Here is a 20993-nt window from a genome sequence, read left to right on the forward strand (position 1 = left end):
TCTCATTCTAACACGTTTTTCGCAGCGATGCGACTTTTGAGTTTGGAGCTTTTACGCACCTGTGGCGCCACAGCGTGTCCGACTCCCGGCACGATTTTCATGCCGCACTTATTGATAGGCTTGTTCATAGATATTTTTATTTTATCATGATTATCCAGACCCGGCGTTGTTGTCTCTAGGGTTTCTGGCTTCGAGCTTTCCTGTAGTTGTTTTCCGCGTTCTATCTGCTCTTGCAGTCCACGCAACGAAGCTTCCTCGTCGCTGCGCACTTTGAGCTCTTTGGTCTCTTTTTTGGGACTTTTATCAATATAAGCTATCGAGTAGCGTTCTGCATCGTATTCCTCGTACTCCTCGTTCTCTTCCACCCTGCACAATCCTTGGTGTTTCAGAAATAGCACTAAGGATGTCAGACTTTTCCACCTCGTGGAGTTGAGATGCACATGGTTTTTGTCCATAATGTACTCCTGATAGAATCTGTTGCTTCCGATGAGCTTTTCCCCGTGGTTTATTCTGAGCAGACGCAAAAAATCGCCCAGAAATCGTCCCGAGTACTCTCCAATAAGCGCCCTCGAGTCGTTGTGCGAATTTTCTAGTTTCGAGTTTAGCTTCTTGATATGAGATGGTGACTGTATATGCAATTTAAATCCGTTCTCGTCCAAGCACTGCTTTTCACATACTTGGCAGTAGAACTTGGTTTTCTGTAGCCCTCGCCTGCGCATCTGGCTGGACGCGTGCTTGGCAGTCCCGTATTCTGGTCTCGCCATTTATATTGATTTATTTTTTAATATTCCAATAAATTAAATTAAAACAAATCTGTGGCAGCTATTATCTAAACTACTGATCAAGTTAGTATTTCCTTTGATGCTAATTTTCCAATAATACCGGGTACAGATTAGAGCCTCTATCATAGCAGCTACGTAAGGCTTTAGCTTCTTCACTCTTCTCACTACAGCTAATGTATTATAGCCCCCTATTTTTCAGGCTGAATATGGGGAGTGCAACCCGAAGAAAAGAAATACATGTATTTATCATTTGTCAATCCTTGGATTAGCAGAAGGTAAACCCAGTTGTTGACTTGCATCTACTCGTCGTAAAAACAGATCCAGCAGTCCCTCGCAAGGTAGAACGATAGCGTAAGCTTGACATATTATTTTTATTTATTTAATTTTCCTGCCTTGGATATTTTTTTATCTGTCCGATAATTTTCATATTTTATTTATGTCTTGTTTAAACGGTCCGGTGAGGCAATACTACAGCCCCAAATCCGTGACAATGGATATGCCCAAAAAACACCGAATACAATTGGTGGCCGTTGCGGCAATAGCATTGGGCCTACGGCTGTACAACATCGGCTCTCCTCAGGTCCTGGTTCCCGAGGAATCCAAAATTCACGACTCCGTGTCAAATTACCTGTCGGGCAGTTTTTACCTCGCTCCTGACCCACCGCTTCCAGGCCTCATATACGCGGCTATTGTGTTTCTTGGAGGTGGAAGTGTATCATGGTCTCTTCTTCGATCGCTGAGCGCACTTTTCGGAACAGCTACCGTGCTCCTCACGTACAAAACTTTGCAAGCGTGTCGGGTCAGCCACAAGATCGCACTTTCTGGCGCTCTTTTGGTGGCCTTCGACAACTCGTTTGTGCAGGAGTCCAGACTGGCCACTGGGGTCTCACCAACGCTGTTTTTCTTCAGTCAGGCAATAGCCCTAACCAAGACGCTGGACGGGAAGCCTAGCAAAAAACGCAAAGTTGCAGCACTTTTGGGCAGCTCGATTGCACTAGGATGTCTGGTGGCCTCCAACTGGATAGGACTGGCCACCGCTGCGTGGATGGCGGTGGTTTTTGCCAGAAGTATATGGCTTGAGGTTGGTGATCTCACCATAAAGCCAAGAACTATAGTCAAGAACGCACTGATCAGAACTAAGCTCTGGCTTATAATTCCAGTGTTGATCTATGTTTCTGTGTTTGCAGTGCATTTGCGATTGCTTCCAAACCCCGGCCCGGGGACTTTATCGCTATCGCCTCACTTCCAGCACCTCCTCAATTCATCTCCGCCCCGCATCGCGGACATTTCCTACGGCTCCTCAGTCTCGCTGCGCAGTTTCTACACGGGCAAATATCTGCACTCTGAGAGCAGCAACTACCCGAAATCGGGCAACCAGCGGGTCACTGCCTCACAAACCGACTCTGACGAAAACCTGTGGTTTGTCGAGCAGCGAGTGAAAGCCAGCATGGGCGAGCTGGTGCGCAAAGCCAAATTCATTGAAACAGGCAGGCAGATCCGCCTGTTCCACAACGCTACCCAAAGATATCTATACATCAACGCAAATGAAAAGCCGCCGCTTTCAGAGACAGACTACAACAAAGAAGTCGGCGCCATTGGCAACCTGTCGTGGACCGGAGAAAACTGGCTCAACTTTGAGCTCCGTCCAGCGGTCGAGTATTCCACAGAGCTCGGTTCGAAGCGGTTTAGAGCGGTCGAGTCCGTGTTCCAGATATTTAACGTGAAAAATAAGTGTTTTGTGATGGCCACCGAGAACGCATTGCCCAAATGGGCAGAAGGACACGACGAAGTCATCTGTATCGAGAAGCCAAATTATATACGGTCTCTGTGGTACTTTGACAGAAACATCCATCCAAAACTGGAAGGAACGCCCGTGGAGTATAAGAACCTCACATTCTGGAACAAGCTGGAGGAAGTACACATGCACATGAGACGACTCAAGGCAAAACTGCCAAAATGGCAGCTCCAGGACCTGAAACCGCTGCAATGGCCGTTTTTGGAAACGAAAACTCTTCTCTGGAAAGACGGCAACGAAGAGATCTGGTCTACAGGCAACCCAGTGGTTTACTGGCCTGCGATAATGGTTGTTATCGGCTTTGCCATTTTCAAGTTACTGCAATTGGTCACCATCAATCCATACAAGCCTGCAAAATGGCTACCGGATGCCATCGAATTCGACCATCATGCCACGGATTTCCTGTTTGGCTTTGTGATCCACTTTGCTCCCTTCTTGATGTCGCGCCACAAATGCGGCCCGGAAAACTATCTTTTTGCGCTGTATTTTGGACTCCTGCTCTTTTGCCAGTGGCTCAATTATCTTCAGGTGGACAGTTCACTCGCCGTGCTGATTTCGTGTCTAGTGATTGCATATAGATCTTTGTAAGCATTCAGTCTCTAGTCTGCGCTATTCCCTCGCTCGCCTGTACTATCAGGTCGTCCACTATGCTTCCGAGTTTCTCTTTTCTCTGCAATGTCTGTGTTTTTAATCTCTCTATTTCGGCCAGCTCCTGAGACAGATTTTCTATTCTTTTCAATTGCTCGTCCTTACTCACACCCACCCCAGGAAGAGTGTCTATTATAGTGAGAATCTGCTTTGTCTTTAATATTATATCCGACGTCAATTCTGTCAGATTGGCCTTGAATTCTGTTTCCGACGGGGGATTGTGATCTGGGTCCGGCAACATCTCGTCTCCCTCAGTCAATCGCACGGCAACATGGTTCTGGTCAACATACGATAGCGAAGCAAAAAACATGTCCGACAGCTGATCGAGACAGATCTGCAACTGCGTAAGCCTGTCGGTCATAGTAAATAAATAATTATTTTAATACAATTTATTATTTTTCGCTTATTTACCGGCTATGGACTTTTACTCCAATTTGGACTCCCGCTCCTTGGACAGAAACACCCCAACTCTGTTTGAGGTGATCAGCGCCAAGGAGCTGGAAAACCTGCTTTCTCCAAGTATCCGGTTTGTTCTGGTCCATTACGCCAACAGATACCCCCGCTATCTTATCAGGATCCTGAACCACTTCGATGAGCTGAATCTTGCGATCAGAGGTTTGGTGGAGTACTCCTTTCTGCGCAATTGGAACTCTACATTTATTGAGAAGTTTTACGGGCTCAAAAGGTGCAATCAGCTGGACCTAACACTCGAAACCGCCGCTACGGGACAGCTGACTAAATACGAAACTTTGAAACGGCTCAGAGGGAGCCAGGTGGGTGTCTCGCTCGCTGAGGTTGTTTTGGTCCCGTTCTTGAAGGAGAAGCTTGATCTGCTGTACGACAGCTTGTTGCCGGAATATCTCATGCAGAGACTGAAGCCTGACGAGAGCAAGAAGGATCTGGCCAAATACTGGTTTCTCAAGCTGTATCCTGCGATTTCAACGATATTAAAGCTGATCAATATCGTGTTCAAAGTGTTGTATTTATCGGGCAAGTTCAAGTCCACGAGCCTGCTCCAATACCTGTTCAGAATCCAGTACTCCAGGCTCAACCAGTTCGACTACAAGCTGGCGGAGGACCGCACAGCGGCGTACCTCCAAGGTGTGTCCACAGAGCCTAAATCCAGTCGCATAAGGCCGATCTCGCTCTCAGAGTCGGTGGTTGCCGCTTACTCGCAAGTGGCATATCCGCTCAAAAAGTCGCTTCTATTTGGCTCCGAGTCTGTTCTGCCCGTGTCGATTTTCCTGCTCAAATTCCTCGAGTGGTGGAACACGTCCGACGTAAAAAAGAATTTCAAGACAGACACCGTCACCGAAAGAACGCCACAGGTGCCGCCGCTGCTGAACAACGAGGTGGCCGCTTCGCGCAAGATGCGCAGCAAACTGGTCACCAAATCGCCAAATTGCCCGCTCTGCCAGGAGGAAATCCACAACCCGGCAGTGATCGAGACAGGCTACGTTTTCTGCTACAAATGCATCTACACGTTTCTGCGCGAGGGCGATGAAAATGGGGGCAAGTGCCCGATAACGGGCAAACGCCTGGTTGGTTGCAAGTACAGCCAGTCGGCGAAAGAGTGGAAGGTGACGAACATAAGAAGATTAATGATATAATTTTATTCTTTTTTACTCGGATTAATGATTTAGTATACGTACTTGATATTTCACGTTATTCACTTTCGCTGTCGTCTATGCTTTCCCATTCAACATAATGCTCCTCAACAAGCTCCTTAGAGCGTTTGAGAATAAGCGGGTCAAACGGGAAGTAAGCTTCGAGGTCGAGAAATTCTTGCTTGCTCTCGAAAACGGAGCCGGCCTGCATATTTTTGATTCCGTTGAGTCTCTCTCTTTTGTTGCGCTCGATGATCGAGAAACAGTAGCAGAGGTCGACCTGCTGTGCAAGCCGCGCGAAAATCAGCACAACGGTCTCGTTGCAGTACTTGAGTGGGTTGAAGCCCGAGATAATAAGTTTGTTGAAGAATTTGTCAAGATTCAGCTCCCACTCGTCCTTATCGTTCTTGAGCTCTCTGTGGCGGAAACAGAAGATGTACAGCAGGCCCTGAAACACGCAGTAGAGGATCTTGAACCGTTCCATGCCGCCGTGGCCGTTAGAAATTTCATTTTCGCGCTCTGCTACGAAAACAGAGCACCACGACGTGAGATATTTAATCACAAACACCAGCTGCTGTTTTGAAAGACTCTTGGCTCTGGCGATGAACGACGACACGTATTGCATAGCCTTGACTCTATTTGAGCCGATCTCGTTGACGTTGAAAACGATATCGATCAACATGACCAGAAACGAGTCTGTGAGGTCCGGATGCTGCTGCGCAACATAGAACATGAGATATTGGATGCATCGGGTATAATGTGTTGGAAGAACGTGCGACTTGAAGAGCGTGGCCAGCGTATTGAACAGAGCAATGCCCGCAGATAGGTCCTGTTTGAAAACGGGCGCCGCGGAGTCCATCAGCAGCCGCATCACACTATCCAGCTTCGACGACAGATTGCTCACCTTCTGTATCTCGACCTGATACTCTTCCTCGTCCAGAAACTCGTCTTCGTCGCTGAGCTCATCGGCATCGTCTGCGTCTTCCTCCTCCTCGTCGCTGTTCAATGCCTCTTCCAAATCCTCGTCGTCCAGCTCCTCGAGCTCGTTTTGTAGCTCCACGTCCAATTTGATGCAGTTCTCGACGATCAGCTGCCAAACAGCGTGGCGCACCTGGTCGCAATAGCCCAGCAGAAAAAGGAGATTGCGCACATAGTTCACCAAATCGGCCTTGGGAGCAGTCTTATTGGGGAACTGGCGCTTCAAAATACCCGGAATGGCGTTCGTCGATGTCGGAATCACCTGAATAATATATTTGAGCGTACTATGGTGCGAGTCGAGCTGCTCTCTGCGGGTGAAATCGCCAACAAGCATCGTGGCCACCTCGTTCCACCACTTTGGTATTCCAGATACGAGTACAGACAGAAAGGTGGAATATGCCCTGGAGAAGTCGTCGCTCTCGTACTCAAACCAGTCGATTTTAAGGAGTGCCTGCACAAGCGCGACGCTGGCCTTGTTGTCGAGTCTCGTGACCTCTCCGGTCAGAACACGCAGCATTTGCACCAGCTTGTCTGACGAGATCGACTCGGTATTGCTTCGAGGCAGTGCGAGCTGTGCGGCCAATGCGTCTATAGCAGAGTAATCGTCCTGAAGTTAGTGGAACAATGAAAATGTCACGGTACTTACCTTTTCCATCCTGTCGAGGGCGGAACGGACCAGCGAACTATACACTTTGCCCGAGAAGTCTGGATCTGAGGCATGTTCCTCCTGTACTTCAGAACCGTGCTCCTCGCTCACGTCAAGCTTTCGCCGTTTGACATCCTCATTGTCCGAGTACCTTCGCTTGAGCGTCTCGTCAATGAGTGGTGCGTTCTGTACAGACATCATGTTTTGCATTAAAGCGCACAATGCAATTTAGTCTGATAGTGTTATTTGCCTACAAAAAATTTTCAATTTTTTTTTTCGGATTAGCTAATGACAGAAGATAATCAAGTCATGGTGGGGCTGCCAGGGATAACTTCAAAGACATGATTAAACATGAAATAGCAATTCTAAACCCTGGGTCCAAGGCCTATGCCCGAATAAGTACCGTGCTGGATGGATGGCTTAGTACCGACTGGGCTTCGGATTGGCAGGACCGAATAACAGTAATTTCTGTCACGCACGGCCTAAGCATTTGGTATCACAGACTTCAGGAGTGTCGTTTGCGCCTAAATGACTTTAAGACCCTGATCCGTACACGCATTAAGATACTAAAGCGGCACCGATATGTAGTGCGGAACGGTCCCGCAAAAAAAATGTCGCGTGCGAGATTTTATTATATAAAGGCGCCTCTGCCCCTCTAATCCCATGCAAAGATGACTGAAAAAGTCGCCCTACAGAACCAAGTCAACCGGCTGCCTTTTCACAAGCTGATCATAGCCTTTTCGGCATTGGCACTTGGCTTACTGGCTTCGTTCCTAGACCAAACATCAATTTCCGTTATACAGCCTGAAATCGCAGATGCCCTAAATGCTCAAGCAACGGTTTCCTGGGCGGGCACCTCGCTCATGATCGGACAAACCTCATTTCAAATTTTATCGGGACGACTGTCCGACATCTTCAGCCGCAAAGTCCTCCTGGTTTTCAGTCTGTGTCTTCTCAGCCTGAGCCAGTTGGCGACCTGTTTCTGCCGCACAGCCACACAGTTATATGTTTTTCGGGGTTTTGCCGGAGTAGCCAACGGAGGCATCACTTCGTTGAGCATGATTTTCGTGAGCGACCTGGTGACCTTGCAGCAGCGTGGCAAGTACCAGGGGATCCTGGGATCTTGTGTGGGGCTCGGAAATGCTTTAGGTCCGTTTGTGGCTAGTGGTTTCGCAAGCAGTGTCAGCTGGCACGGAAATTTCTACTTTCTGTGTCCGCTCACCGCAGTTATAGCCGTGGTCAGTGCGGTGTTTGTGCCCTCGCCTCCAGACTTCAAGATTAAATGGTCGAATTTCAAGAACATCGACTACTACGGTTTTTTCACAAGCTCCATTGGAATCATTTTGTTTTTAGTTGCTATTTCGGGCGGCGGAAACACATACGAGTGGGACTCTCCGCTGGTGATCAGTCTGCTCACCATTGGCGGAGTGTTCTTCCTGATTTTTCTGTTCACACAGTGGAAGATCTCCCGTTTGCCAATGATGCCTCTTAGAGTGTACAAAACGCCAAGCGTTGCAATCATGATGACGCAGAACTTCTTATTCGGCATGGTGTTCTACGCCAACATGTACTTCATGCCGCTGTACTTCCAGCTGGTGCGAGGATGGAGCTCCTACCAGTCCGCGTGTCTGACGCTTCCAATGGTGGTTGTGCAGGCGCTCAGCAGTACGATCTCTGGATTCCTGATTTCCTATTTCCAGCATTATAACTTCATCATTATTCCAGGCTTTGGACTCTGGCTATTGGGCCTGTGTTTGGAGTTTGCGCTTTTTAGCAAATCCGTCCCAATGGTGGGGATCTGTTTCATTGTGTTTGTCCAGGGACTTGGAGTCGGCTTCGTGTTCCAGCCTACCATCATTGCATTACAAGCACATACGCGCCTGCCCGATAGAGCAGTGGTGATTGCAACTAGAAATTTCAACCGTTCCGTCGGGGCAGCCGTTGGAATGGCTTCTTGCTCGGCGATAATGTCCAATCAATTCCGCAGCAAGCTCCGCTCGTCGAATGTTGGATTAACCAGCAAAGAGATTGAGAAATTGAGCAAACACATTTACGCCATAGATTTGACGGCGTACAGTCCCGAGATCCAAACCAAGTTGCGCGACATTACCTACCACGGACTGCGCACAGTGTTTATTTTCTTTATCCCGCTGATAGGGGCCTGCTTCGTATTGGCATTTTTGATTAGAGACCGCGGACTGCAGGGCGTAGGCGAAAAGAAAGAGCCGCAACAATCGACGGACGCTGAGCAGAACAAGGAACAGGAGTCTGACGCTGAGCAGAGCCACGATAAGGAGAGCCACGATGAGGAGAGCTGCGATGAGGAGAGTAAGGATAATACGGAACGCAAATGAAGCTCTGCAGGCAACTTTACATTCCCACTCCCTGCGCTAGGGGCCATGCCTAATGTACTGCTTCGGTGTTGATGAGGCGTCGGCCATGTTGACATCATCTACGTAAACTCATTAATATCGCATTGACCGCTATGAATTATAGGTTTGCTATTTGAGGTGTTGTCATGTATGGTAAATCTGACATGAAGAGATCACTTGCCAATTGGATCCCGCTTCCCAAACGAAGCATCTTTGGCTAGACCAGCCATCCATTTATGTTGTCTTTTTCAATTTTTAAGTGTATAGTAAAATAAAATCAACGCATTTCTGTGACTGGCACAAGCCCAAGTTTTAGGTAATTGAAAAACTGAAATCATCAATCATTTTATTCGTGTTGTCATGTCTCGCTCAAACAGCCAGGCTACTTCAGCGATGTAATCATGCTGGCAATTCGTTTCAACAGTATCCTTAGAAGAAACACCTGCCTTGAAAGCCCTACATAATATTGCAACAGCCATGGCCGCCATCAGCAACCAACACGCGAATGGTGCCTGCTTAGATCACGGGAATTTTAAATTGTTCATTTGAATTATGCAAATACTCATGCAATCGAACAAAACGTAACGTATTTCTATTGTTTATGCGCGTCTAATTAAGATTTCACGTCTACTAGGCTAAACTCTGTATATCTCCACAATAGCCGCGGCGGACAAGAAGCGACAGGGTGTCAGGATGCAAATCGCATCCGTGGGCCAGAAGCTGGTCTAGCCGGAGCCAACTTTTGGGTCTTTGAAACAGGTCAATGATGCCCACGCCGCTCACCTCGTTGGCAGAGAGATCTAGCAGCTTCAGTCCTTTTGGGCACGAGGTGTTCACCATTTCGGTTGACAGGCTTCGTAAGGCTGAGTCGGTAAGATTGGTGCATTGAATCAGTGCCAAAGACTCCAGTTTTGGCACGCATTGCAGAAATTCGCGGAAGTTTACCGGAAGCGTGGCTGCACTCGGGATGCGAGTGTCAAATGCACTGCGCGTAAAAATAAGCTTGTAGTTGGCCTTTAGCTTGAGGTGTCGTAGTTGTTGATTTGTGCTCTGCAGGAGCAGGAACAACTGCTGGAAATTGAGCGAGGTGTTTTCCAAACTTAGAGATTTCAGCCGCCATAGAAAACGGAGATCTATGTCTGAGACTGAGCTCGAGGGGCGCGGGAGCGTACTCTCCCGTACAGCAAGACTTTCCAGAGATACTCCATTCCTGGAGAGAAATCTCAAGTAGTCTCCCAAAATCAGTGCTCCACAGGAATCCGCCGAAAAATGTTCCAGCTTTTCCAGGCGTTGCAACACTTTTTCCATGGTGGCAGCTTCCACATCGCAATTAATTAAATGGAGACTTTGCACATTGTCGATGGTGAAATTCGCAAATAGCACACGCATCAGACGCTTGTTCAGCTTCTCGTGCAGCTTGGGACGCACCATGATGACCAACCTGCTAAGTTGCGGCAAATCGATTTTGCTAGGTTCACGTCGGACCAGTTTCGAGACAACCAAGTCAGTGATAACTATGTTCAGTTTGGTTATGTTTGGCCCCAAAAAGCCAAGCAGCTCTGTCATACCAGCTCCGTTCTCCACGATAGGCAAGGAGAGCGATAATTCTTTCAGTTCAGCAAACATTTTCCGGCCTGTCGTGATGTTGCTAAGAAGTTTAGCTAGCTCGAAATTGTCGTATTTTGCTAAATTCAAATTTAACCTCTTCACCTGAAAACCGCTCGACAACAATTGCTTGAGCATACTGGACTCCTCCACCGCACGCAGGGAAAGCGACAACGTCTCGAACGATCGACATTGGCGTGTCCTGCAGAAGTTGAGAAACTTGACAAATTCTTTGAGAGATAAGTTCCGTTTCAGGACCGGACTGTGCAGTAGTGTCGGCATGTTTTCGAGCGTTTGTTTCCATCTATGGCTCACCAGTAGACAGTTCATCATGCTTGGCTGGTCCAGATGCGAAAAAATTGTGGCCTGGAGCTCGAAAGGAAGGTAATTTAATGGATCGTAGGACTTGACTTTCCTTCGCTTTGCAGGCGGGTCTGAAAAGCTTTTCTGTCGCAGCTCCTCGATTTCTGCCGTCATCTTATTGAATAAGCGCTCGTTGATCTGAAGCCGGCTTCCGTACTTAGTCTTTCCCCGCTCCAGACGACGAACACCTGCCTCGAGCACTTCCAATGCGTCCTCGTCGCGGCCGGCCAGAACGTGTATTTTGGATGCCCGCAAATAGCTTTTGCACTTGTACGGCTCAAGGGCCAGCTGCTGACGCGCGTCTTGCAAGGCCGCATCCAGGTCACCCAGCTTTTGATAGCACGCTGCACGCGAATCAAGCAGTAATCCCAGCTTACTGCGCCATTGGGTTTCTCCTTTCTTCAGCTCCTCTTGTGCAATGTCGACTGCCTTGGAAAGCACGCGTTGGGCCTCTTGGTACTTGCCTCTTTCGAATAATTGCAAGCCTTTTTCCACGAGATCCATGCGCGTATCGATAAATGGAAGTTTGGTAAATAAAAAAAATAATTGTGCTTCATTAGATTCCAGATCTTCCATGTGAGACCTTCGCTCACCTTTTCCTATTTTTCTTTGTCGCCGGCTCCTTGCTTTTTGCCTTCTTAAGCTCGACCGGCTTCGATCCAATGTACTTACCATTCATCTCCTTGAAGCATCGAAGATAGTCGTCTGGATCACTAAACGAGACAAACCCGTAGCCCTTATTCTCGCCCTTCTTGTGGTCTTTGGGAACTTGCACTTTTGAGACCGAAGGATACTTTATCAAAGAGCGCAGTAGAAGCTCCTCGTCGACATCTTGGCCGAGATTGCCAACAAAGAGTCGAAAGTGCGAAGGGTTCCAATCCGACTTCGAGGCCTGTTTTATGTCCTGAAGCAACTGGAGTGATTTGTCAATCTTCTTGTCGTCGGCAATGCTTAGCTCTTGATTTGTGTGAAGGTATCGTGTGGCTTTAGTGCCGGCAGCGGCACGTCGATCGGACGTTTTGGTGGTATTAATTATCTTCTTGTGCGAAGACATGAAAAATAAATTAAATTCAATTAATTTTCTTCTCCTCATGCTACTTGTTGGAATACACAGAAATATTGTTTCGCGACAAACATTGGGCCGTGTTTTGCGGCCAAGCGTGCTGGTCAGGATGTACAGCATACCTCCAGACCTCGAAAAAACAATCTCGGCAAGAATCCCCGGACAAGCAAAACAAACAAATAACCTCTCAGATAGACTTCCTCGTTCGCTGAAACTCGAGAAGGAGGCCATGCCGTCTCTGTTACCACATCCCAACGCCCCAGAGCCCTCCAAGTACCCGTTGGCAAAGATGTTTGCGCAACTGAAGCGTGCAAAGGAGCCGGAACTCATATACGAGAGCGAAAACCACAGACTGTATTTCGTCTTCTGCTACTGTTTCGGTCTCGTCTTTCTTATCTATGGCATCAACGTCCTGTCAATAGGCCACGAAATGGCCATGAACATATATGAGGAAAACGAGAACAATCTGAGTGATCTGCATAACAATTTGCGTTTGGGAATGCATTTGTCGATCGTTGCGGCGGCAGGAATCCTCACGGCGCTGTGTGGCGTGGCTTTTGCGCTTGCGCCGTCGCGACTGGTCCGCAGAATGTGGTATCTCCCTGGCGGTGATCTCAAGGAGCCGTTTGTGAGGTTCACCTCGCACCCTGTGCTTCCCTACAAGCCTACGCCGGTCCACACGATGCCTCTGTCCCATCTACGCAAAAACAAGTTTGCCAAGGTGTACACGGGAGACGGCTTCTACGGCACTGGAGATTCCATTTTCATTTTCTGGCTGAACCAGAAGGGCTCTCGGGCGCCATGGCTGATCGACAGAAAAGGATTCTTTTGGGGCGACGGGCGTGTCTTTGATCTGCTGTTCAGCGACGACACGATCGATTACGTCGAAAGAAGCAAGAAAATAGACGAGATGTATGGCGATCTGCTGCGAAAGAAGAGAGAGAAGGATGCACAGCTGAAGAAGGAGCACGGGTTTGGCTGGCGGACCAAGGCTGCCAGTCAGCTGATGGTCGAGGATATAAAGAAGATTCTCGACGCCGACAAGGTTCCGCAGGTGAGCGAGAAGGGTGAAAAGGTGAATAAGAAAAATGATAAATAGCATTATCCTGTATATAAGAAAATCATCCTACAAGAAGTATCAGATACTGAAATATTTTATGCTCAAAAAAAAAAATAACTCTCAAATAAAGTTATTTTTTATTCGACACTTAAATTTGTCTATTGGTCATTCAGATACTGCTCTATAAATCACTGGTCATTCCCACTCTGGTAATCTGTCCACGCCCACCAGCTTTGAAATCACCTCCGCGTTTGCTCTGTCCTTGACCTCGTCCGAAGTATCGTCGGGACGGTTCACCAATCCGCGTGGGCTGGAGTCGACAGTTGCAATCTCGTGATCAACGAGATATCTGCGCTGTTGCTCCACGTAGTCGTTGCAGAACGTGCCCACGTTTTTGAAAATGTGGTCGTTTGCGTGGCACACATACAAATCCATCGTCTCCAACACGAGCATGTCCACGTCGTAGGTGAGATTGTGGCTACCAAAGATCCGACCGGGAGTTGTCAGCGTCTCCGGGTTTAGTCTGGCAGGGTCGACCTCGTATAACAAAGGACGAACTGGCCTGTACTCCTCAAATTTGTTCTCAAACTCTCCAATCGGATCGCGTTGCAACTGCAATCCACCCATGTCGTCCAGAAGCTGCGATCTGAATTCGCGCCTGTCGCAGAAAAGCGTTGCATAACTCAGCGAGTCGTGTTTTCCTGCTCCGCATTTTGCCTGTCCGAACAGCTTGTGGTAGCTATTTTCCCCCTCCAGCTCGTAGTATGCGGCCAGCATCAGGTTCTCAAAGTTTTGTTGTTTGTCGAGCAAGAACGCACTTTCGTCCATCGTGTACTCTGGCGTCCGTGGATTCAGTCTTACCACGTCGTAGTATGCAGGATTCAGTGTGGTTGCGTACTTGCTTCTCCAGCTGAAAAATCCATACTGAGTTCCCAGCCAGCTCTCAAACAAGTCATCAGGCGACACCGCAGCAAACACGTTCGAGTCCATCCAAAACACCTTTTGGTAGGAGGACGCCAGCAGCAAAAACGGCACCAGAGACTTGTCCTCCAGGGACTCTAGTCTCCGAGGCATTTTGTCGCCATACCTATCGGAAAGCAGAACACACTCAGCATTTAGTGACGGGAATACGTTTTCGCACATGGCCTGATTGTAGTCGCTCTTTCTGCGCAGAAACACCTCCACGGGAAGCGTGCTGCCCGTGCGTCTTAGTGCCTTGATTCCCAGCAGAGCGGCCCACGTGCGGTATCCTCCGCCCAGCATCACGTACCCGTTGTGGTTGTACAGGTCTGGGAATGGGTTGGCGCCCGGAATGGCATCTGCAACCTGTTTGTGTGCATGGGACAGGTTCCTGAGCGATGAATTGGGGTATTTTGTGTCCAATACAGAAAATTGTGGAGCCTGCGTGCTGCACTCCAGTCCCGGATCCAGGTTCTGCAGCACCACGCTGTTTTTGTCAATCACCTCCAGAAACGACTCCATCAGCTTGCGGAACACTGTGGCCGAGCCGTGCCGCATGTCCTTTCTCGTGTAGTAGATTTTGATGATGTTGGGCTTGTGCTGCGCCAACTCCTCGTACACTCGCAAGGAGGCCAGATACCGGTCCTCCAGCTCCTTTTCCTGGGCAGCAAACACACGCAAAACATCCAGCTGCTGGTCGTCCGCGAGTCTCTGCTGATCTTTGCTGAAGCGCACGGCCTCAAGCTTCTTGATCACCTCCAGATCAGCCGGAGTCAAGCCACGTTTGGGGGTGATCTCGTGAAGAGGCTCAGCAGACACCTTGGGGACCACCGAGGCCCTTCTGCTGTAGAAGGCACCCAGCTGCAACAGCAGGATCACTGCCAACACCACGCCCGCAGTGGCGACTTTCGAGTACAGTCGGGAGATTCTCATACGGCTAAAGTTATTGTAGAAACTTTTTTTACCTTTGCTCCCCCTGGGCTTTTTTTATTGTTGCTGAAATATGCATCTGCTGCGCTGTACGATCTGCAAAGTAGGCTTGTAAAATAATATCGTCCTTTCCTTCCAAAACCATGTTTGTGGCCAAGCCGCTAGTTTTGTCTGTGATATCGTTTGTGCTCATCGTGCTGGTGCCGTCCCAGTACTTCAAGGCCGCCCCGAAGCCCGTCGATCTGCTGGCTTCCACAGAGCACAAGCTGCTACTGCACCACCCATTTTCTGATGGGGCCGCGGAGCGGACCATCTGGCAGTTTTGGGAACGTGGCGAGCTTGTTCCTGAAAACCTGAAGCCATTTGTCAATCGCTGGCGAGACGTCAACGGCCCGGACTATGCGCACCGATTTCTTGGTACGCTTGCCGTAAGAAAAAGGGTTGAAGTATGTTTCGAAAATGAACCGGAGGTGCTCCGGGCGCTGGACCTGCTGCCCCACGAAAAACTCCAGCACGAGTTTCTCAAATACCTCTTGATCTACTGCGAGGGCGGTCTCTACGCAGATATCGACACAGACATCTTCAAGCCGGTCAGACACTGGTTCGAGCCCAGGGTGCTCGACACCCAGCTGCTGGTCGGTGTCCAGACAGATCATAACGCCGAAAACTGGGCCGAGCTCTACAACAGACGGCTCACGTTTGGCACGCACATTTTCATGGCGAAAAAACACCATCCATTCCTGGCAAAGCTGATCGGCCGGATCGTCGACTATGTGCAGAAAAATAAGGCTAAAATAAAGGCGGCCAACTGGGAAGACCGACTGTCTGCTTTGGACGCCGCTTCTGAGCCCGTCGCCTCGTTCACCGGCCCATCCATGTTTACAGACGTTCTGTTTGAATATCTAAATTCACAGGACTGGAAGCTTGTGTCCTCTGTCTTCAAGGAGGAACACGCGTACCTATTCCCAAACGAGGCGTCTGCTACGAAAAAGGACAGCGTTGGCCGCATCGAAAAGCACGACATGCCGGTCCACGGGCCTGAGGTGCCGAAGAAGTCGAAATTCTCGTACAAAACCTTCTCCATGGCTGTGGGGCCTATTCAAATCAACTCGACCGTGATCCTGCCCCCAATCTCGTTCAACGGCCTGCTGGACCTCAACGATGCTACCGGTGGTCTCCAATACGACAACGATAACTCCATCTCCAGGGGCTATGCCTCCCTGTACTATGCGAGAAAGCTAAATGAAATATAATTTATACAGCTGCAAAGATCACTCATTTTTCCATCCTCCGTAATACTTGTGCTTCATGTAGCAGTACTTACCGATCATCTCGTCCTGGCATTGGAAGCCGCGAGGCGGCAGAACGCACACGTCGTTCAGAATAAGCGGCGACTCGATTCCCGTGAACGTTCTATAGCTCACAAAGTCGTTTGTGTCTGGCCCAAAAATCTCCTTTTTCGTTCGGTAGAAATCAAAGTCCCTGATCTCCAACTTCTGCTCCTTGTTGAAGAAGTCCACCATCGACTGTGTGAACACGCCGGGACCGGTCCACTCAATCACCCCAAGCGGATGGCAACTATCCAGTCCCATGTGCTTGAACTTATCCTCGAATTTGCGGCACGCCTGCTGATTGAATGTCAGCTTGACAACGTTGGCAATGGTCCTTGCCAGCGCCGGATGGTGTTTTTTGAATTTGAAGCCCCAGTTCTCAAACTGCAGCCGGCCAGTGTTCATCTCGTCCCATTCGGGGATGTTATAGTCGCTCTCCATGGCGATCAGAGCATGGATGGACCTGTCGTGCGCGTCGGGCCAGTTGTCAATCGGCTCCGTGCACTCTGTGTCCAAATCCGCATACACTCCCCCGTTCAAGAAGATCCAGGCATATCGCGTGAAGTCAGACTCCAAAATTAGCTTGGGAAATTGCTTCAATGTCTCGGCCACTTCCGGCACCGTTTCGTTGAACACACCCAGCACGTACTCGCCAAGCTTCGCGTTGGTGTAGTGCACGTGGTTATAGCCCGGATTCATCTCTGTCCAGCTGTCAAACTCCGGTCTGTAGGGGAAGTCTGGGTCTTCAGGACCCACCTTCCACATCTGCAGAATGTTCTTCTCTATAGGCTCGCTATAGTTGGCAACATACGGGAACGCCTCCATGATTCGTCTCGTGGTCACGTCCGCGTCGAAAGGATTCGACCCGATGGAGTACGGTGTGTTGTTCAGATACTCAGGACTCTGCAGATAAGCCTCCTGGTACAAATTTCTGTCCTTCACGATCTCGACCTTGGGATGCAGCAGCGTCAGTAAAGACCCGACTAGCAGGCCAGCACTGACCAGCAACACAACCTGGACCTTCAACATGCTGATTAGTGGGAAAGGCAAAAAGTTTTGAAAGTAAGGGACTGTCCTCACGCCGCACCGCCTCGTTCCTAATTAGTGCTACCATTCGATGCATAACCCTGTATGATGCAATATTCCAGGGGCGGGAAAAAAAAAGCAATGCCGCATAATCGCAGCTGGCGCAGCGTTGCTTAGTAGTAAAGCAAGTTTTGGTATCCAAATTTGGAACCGGTGTACATCTGGATCAAATTTTGGCCGCGGTCGATGCGGAAATTGTAGCCGTACAGTTTGAACTCGTCTGCACTCAGGTCTCTGATCAGAGTGTCGGCCTTGACGTGTGGCAGGAACGTTCGCCAAAAAAGTATCATAAGGCTGGAGTTGGCCGTACTGAACGCCTCAAACGACGTACTGACGTATCGTTCGAATTGCAGATTTTCCACCTGCTGCAAGATTTCGCACTCAAAATGGTTATATGTTTTGAACTTGACCAGATTCTCGTAAATAAACCATCTTTTGAGATGATTGACCAGTTTCATGTGGATCGCTTCGTCAAAAAGCGCAAGCTTGCGTAGTTCCGTGCAGCCGGTCAGCGCGGCGGCGAGATCCTGGCGGTTCATGGAATTCAACGTGTTCGTAAAAAGACATAGGTTGTGTAGATGCGGATAACAGTGCAAGAAGTCTATGACAGACCTCACCTGGCACAAGAGGCAATTTCCTGAGGGTTTTAGAATGAGGTGTCGTAGGTTACGGAACTGCGAAGCGATGTGATTGAGAAATGTTGGATGTGTTTCGGAGCCATGTTTCGAGCCTTTGTGCGACGACTCGTAAACTCCAAGCGTAAGCGATTCTAGTTGTTCAAGCGGAACAGTCTGGATCAGCCGTCTGGAAAACAGTTCGTGTTTGCTGCCGATCTGACAATGATCCAGGACCAGTTTTCGTAGTTTTGGTAGAACAAGCTCGGTATGAGGATGGAAGAAAGCGTACCAGGTTGGAGAGAGCAACTCATTAAACTCTCGTTGTCGATAATTCAACTCAAGAACTTCCAGTTTCTCCAGAACACCGATTTTTCGTAAATGCTTGGATATTTTGGTAAGAAGTGAATCCGTGCTTTTTTCAAAGAGAAGGCAGAAACTGGTAAGATTTCGCAAATCAATGCCAACAAAATCGTCAATGCTGTCTTCTTCGCCTACCGAAATCGTCAATTCCCTCACGGAAGACAAATTCAGCAGAGAGAGCTGTTTAATGGTTAACGTCGGCACATGCAGGGAGTGCAAATTTGTTGTGAGATCCAGAAGGCAAACTAACGAGTCAAGCAGTGTTTTGTTGGCCAGACCTTCCATCAGCCGTAACTCATTTTCACGGAGCACCTCGTTCAGTTTGACAGTCCATATTTTGCCCCTCTGTCTAATTGGATCTTCCAGTCTGACGTGAGATACGTATTTGGCCCATTCTGGGTTCTCGATGAGAGTGTACACCAGATGGAGGTATCTGTTGTAATTGCATATTTTCGTGTCGGTTCTCTCATCAATTTTCTCTGAGTATACTATGGACCGATAAATGAATGGTCTTGTTGCCGAGGAGAAGGGGTCCCCAAGACGGGCAAGAGATCGCAAATCGGGTATATCGAGATACTTGAAAACACAACTGAGCACCTTTTGGGGCAATTCATCTAGAGGCAGCTTGTAGTCGGGATTAAGTTGCTTTTTGGAGCAGTCAAGTGGTAATGCGGGCTCCCTTTGTCTCCCTATAAACATGATAGCCACAAAGAAAAAATAATTAATTTCACGTCAAAAATATGGAGAGGTAGTACATGACGTAGTACACTAAACAATTATCTATTCATCTAGGGCTTGCTGTGAGTTCGTATCTCGCTGTCCAGTCAACCAATCACAATTCTAAGTAGACAACATCCAACAGCTTCAGGTTCAAAATGGGTGCACACCTTGCTACCTTTCAGTTAATCTCAATTTATTTTTATATATAGATAAGGTGAAATATTTAAGCTGTCTGCTGCAATTTAGCCCCAATTGTTTCACCAAGCAAAAAAACTATGGCACAACACAAGACCTTCCATTGATATGACTATTTGCTGGGCTTAGTTACCAACTTATACAAATCACCAAAATATGAGGCGTTAAGCTAACACATCAAGAATCCACCGAATGATATGGTGATGAAAGGCAACATTGCCTTAATATTTGGATTTTCGTTCTGCATATCAAAGAATTGTAGATAGTGGAGAATCAAGTTCAGGATGGACTCACCTAAGCAAGAATAAATCTAGAGATTTCCTGGTTTCACATCAGCATGGCTGAATCCTCACATATATACACTCTCTATAATGACAATCCCAGCTCAGCCTTATATATTCCCAGTTCCTTCAGTTCGTGCAATTCCTGAGGCCAGAATGTCCTTCCTACTATTTTGTCCAACTCCTCGGTCGACGTCTTGCCCTCCAAAATGCATAGCCGAGTGGATGCCTCCTTCAATTTCTTTCTTCTAGCGAGTTTCTCAAGTACGCTCTCTCTCAGGCCACCTGACTGCTGCGAATACGTAATGGCATTCCTCAGCAGCTTGTTAGCATTTGTAGCAAGGATGTTTCGCGTCTTTTCCTCCAACGTGGCTGTCTGTGATCGCTCGAGATCCACGTCTGCTCTCTCGATTAAAATAGAGCACATCTGGGCGATCTTACTACCTAGCTGTGAATTGGTAGCAGTTCTTTTTAACTGATCGTACTCCTGCTTTAGGAGCTCAAAGGCTTCCTTGTAGCGGTTGCTGATAGACGATAGCACATGCCAGCGCGTGGCAGCAGGTATGGTATCTTTTTTCGCCAGAAATGTTCTGTAGGACTCGTTTTCCAAAAGAAGCTTCTCTACCGATTTCGAGCCTTGCCAGAGATCGAGTAACTTGTCAAAAGTATCGGCCTTTGCAGCCTCATAGTATAGTCTTGTAAGATGAAGCTGCTCAAGGTCTTCAGCAGACAACGGCGGAATGAAGTCGTGGACCGGAGCAGAGTATTGGTTGACTAAAGTAGACGCCAATTCGTCGAGTTTAAGTGCGGCATCTGCGAACTTCCGCTCCACTAGCCCTCTTTCGTCCTCTGAAATGGCCCCTTCATATACTGTCGCAAGAATTTTGTATCCTGTGACGCAGGTTTCAAGAACAGTTGGTGGAACTATTGCCTCTTGCTGTGTTTCGTATTCGTGTTCTTTGGCAATAACTTGCGGTTCCTCTGGACTTGAAAGTGCAGCAAGCTCTCTCATTTGGTGCTCAAGCACTTTTCTGAGCAGTTCCAGACACTCTTGGCCACAGGAGACGAGCTCACTGAAACTATCCCCATTGTTCACTAGCTCCTCCATGTACTCGAGATAGCACAACGCAGCGTTATAATATAAATCCCACGGAAAGTCCTCGGCTGTTTGTGAGATCTGGATCGACTCCTGGAACACCTGGATGATTTCTTGCAGCGGTCTCACCACACTGCTTGCTGTGCCTGTCAATGCTTCTGAGCAATTTTCCAGCTCGTCAAGGATGACAGCTTCATTTTTAACGTATCGGTCATACACAAAAAAGAGGAGCCGTGACACATTGTATCTTGAGTCCAGGTAGTCCGTCTGCAATCGCAGCGATTCGAGATACAAACAATATGCTCTCTGGTAGAATCTCAAAGCCTTGGCGAGATCTGAACCCAGCCATCTGTCGCCAAACTCTTCCTCCTCGGTGGCCCGAATGTATAGGCTTTCTGCCGAATCTGGTTGTGTGTCTTTTGCCTTGGATTTTCTGGAAGGCTGAAATGTCTTTGATTTCATAGATAAGTATTTTTTATTTTTATTTTTTATTTATTT

The 20993-nt window shown here is 48.3% G+C and overlaps 14 protein-coding genes across 14 annotated transcripts; 5 read left to right on the plus strand and 9 right to left on the minus strand.

Moving 5' to 3' along the window:
• Positions 1-2: 2 nt before the first annotated feature.
• Positions 3-764, minus strand: HPODL_01614 (KIN17-like protein; the record flags this gene model as incomplete). The annotated part of the gene is made up of 1 exon (XM_014078127.1): positions 3-764. The coding sequence occupies one exon, from the start codon at positions 762-764 to the stop codon at positions 3-5; it is 762 nt and encodes a 253-aa protein (XP_013933602.1).
• A 454-nt stretch (positions 765-1218) lies between these two features.
• On the plus strand, positions 1219-3165 carry HPODL_01615 (dolichyl-phosphate-mannose-proteinmannosyltransferase; the record flags this gene model as incomplete). The annotated part of the gene is made up of 1 exon (XM_014078128.1): positions 1219-3165. The coding sequence occupies one exon, from the start codon at positions 1219-1221 to the stop codon at positions 3163-3165; it is 1947 nt and encodes a 648-aa protein (XP_013933603.1).
• A 4-nt stretch (positions 3166-3169) lies between these two features.
• HPODL_01616 (Mediator of RNA polymerase II transcription subunit 21) lies at positions 3170-3586 on the minus strand (the record flags this gene model as incomplete). The annotated part of the gene is made up of 1 exon (XM_014078129.1): positions 3170-3586. One exon carries the CDS (start codon positions 3584-3586, stop codon positions 3170-3172), a length of 417 nt encoding a protein of 138 aa, XP_013933604.1.
• A 55-nt stretch (positions 3587-3641) lies between these two features.
• On the plus strand, positions 3642-4835 carry HPODL_01617 (Peroxisomal membrane protein PEX12; the record flags this gene model as incomplete). Its single annotated transcript, XM_014078130.1, has 1 exon — positions 3642-4835. One exon carries the CDS (start codon positions 3642-3644, stop codon positions 4833-4835), a length of 1194 nt encoding a protein of 397 aa, XP_013933605.1.
• Positions 4836-4890: 55 nt separating this feature from the next.
• On the minus strand, positions 4891-6666 carry HPODL_01618 (Protein required for transcription of rDNA by RNA polymerase I; the record flags this gene model as incomplete). The annotated part of the gene is made up of 2 exons (XM_014078131.1): positions 4891-6417; positions 6457-6666. The coding sequence occupies 2 exons, from the start codon at positions 6664-6666 to the stop codon at positions 4891-4893; spliced, it is 1737 nt and encodes a 578-aa protein (XP_013933606.1).
• An 848-nt stretch (positions 6667-7514) lies between these two features.
• On the plus strand, positions 7515-8810 carry HPODL_01619 (uncharacterized protein; the record flags this gene model as incomplete). The annotated part of the gene is made up of 1 exon (XM_014078132.1): positions 7515-8810. One exon carries the CDS (start codon positions 7515-7517, stop codon positions 8808-8810), a length of 1296 nt encoding a protein of 431 aa, XP_013933607.1.
• Positions 8811-9458: 648 nt separating this feature from the next.
• Positions 9459-11300, minus strand: HPODL_01620 (uncharacterized protein; the record flags this gene model as incomplete). Its single annotated transcript, XM_014078133.1, has 1 exon — positions 9459-11300. One exon carries the CDS (start codon positions 11298-11300, stop codon positions 9459-9461), a length of 1842 nt encoding a protein of 613 aa, XP_013933608.1.
• Positions 11301-11385: 85 nt separating this feature from the next.
• Positions 11386-11850, minus strand: HPODL_01621 (RNA-binding protein 42; the record flags this gene model as incomplete). Its single annotated transcript, XM_014078134.1, has 1 exon — positions 11386-11850. One exon carries the CDS (start codon positions 11848-11850, stop codon positions 11386-11388), a length of 465 nt encoding a protein of 154 aa, XP_013933609.1.
• A 37-nt stretch (positions 11851-11887) lies between these two features.
• Positions 11888-12958, plus strand: HPODL_01622 (uncharacterized protein; the record flags this gene model as incomplete). Its single annotated transcript, XM_014078135.1, has 1 exon — positions 11888-12958. The coding sequence occupies one exon, from the start codon at positions 11888-11890 to the stop codon at positions 12956-12958; it is 1071 nt and encodes a 356-aa protein (XP_013933610.1).
• A 156-nt stretch (positions 12959-13114) lies between these two features.
• On the minus strand, positions 13115-14812 carry HPODL_01623 (uncharacterized protein; the record flags this gene model as incomplete). Its single annotated transcript, XM_014078136.1, has 1 exon — positions 13115-14812. One exon carries the CDS (start codon positions 14810-14812, stop codon positions 13115-13117), a length of 1698 nt encoding a protein of 565 aa, XP_013933611.1.
• A 140-nt stretch (positions 14813-14952) lies between these two features.
• On the plus strand, positions 14953-16062 carry HPODL_01624 (putative glycosyltransferase HOC1; the record flags this gene model as incomplete). Its single annotated transcript, XM_014078137.1, has 1 exon — positions 14953-16062. One exon carries the CDS (start codon positions 14953-14955, stop codon positions 16060-16062), a length of 1110 nt encoding a protein of 369 aa, XP_013933612.1.
• An 18-nt stretch (positions 16063-16080) lies between these two features.
• On the minus strand, positions 16081-17169 carry HPODL_01625 (alpha 1,6-mannosyltransferase; the record flags this gene model as incomplete). The annotated part of the gene is made up of 1 exon (XM_014078138.1): positions 16081-17169. The coding sequence occupies one exon, from the start codon at positions 17167-17169 to the stop codon at positions 16081-16083; it is 1089 nt and encodes a 362-aa protein (XP_013933613.1).
• A 170-nt stretch (positions 17170-17339) lies between these two features.
• On the minus strand, positions 17340-18902 carry HPODL_01626 (uncharacterized protein; the record flags this gene model as incomplete). The annotated part of the gene is made up of 1 exon (XM_014078139.1): positions 17340-18902. One exon carries the CDS (start codon positions 18900-18902, stop codon positions 17340-17342), a length of 1563 nt encoding a protein of 520 aa, XP_013933614.1.
• A 582-nt stretch (positions 18903-19484) lies between these two features.
• HPODL_01627 (uncharacterized protein) lies at positions 19485-20957 on the minus strand (the record flags this gene model as incomplete). Its single annotated transcript, XM_014078140.1, has 1 exon — positions 19485-20957. One exon carries the CDS (start codon positions 20955-20957, stop codon positions 19485-19487), a length of 1473 nt encoding a protein of 490 aa, XP_013933615.1.
• Between the last annotated feature and the right edge of the window lie 36 nt (positions 20958-20993).

The sequence above is a fragment of the Ogataea parapolymorpha genome, chromosome VI, assembly GCF_000187245.1.
Source record: "Ogataea parapolymorpha DL-1 chromosome VI, whole genome shotgun sequence".
Classification (NCBI taxonomy): domain Eukaryota; kingdom Fungi; phylum Ascomycota; class Pichiomycetes; order Pichiales; family Pichiaceae; genus Ogataea; species Ogataea parapolymorpha.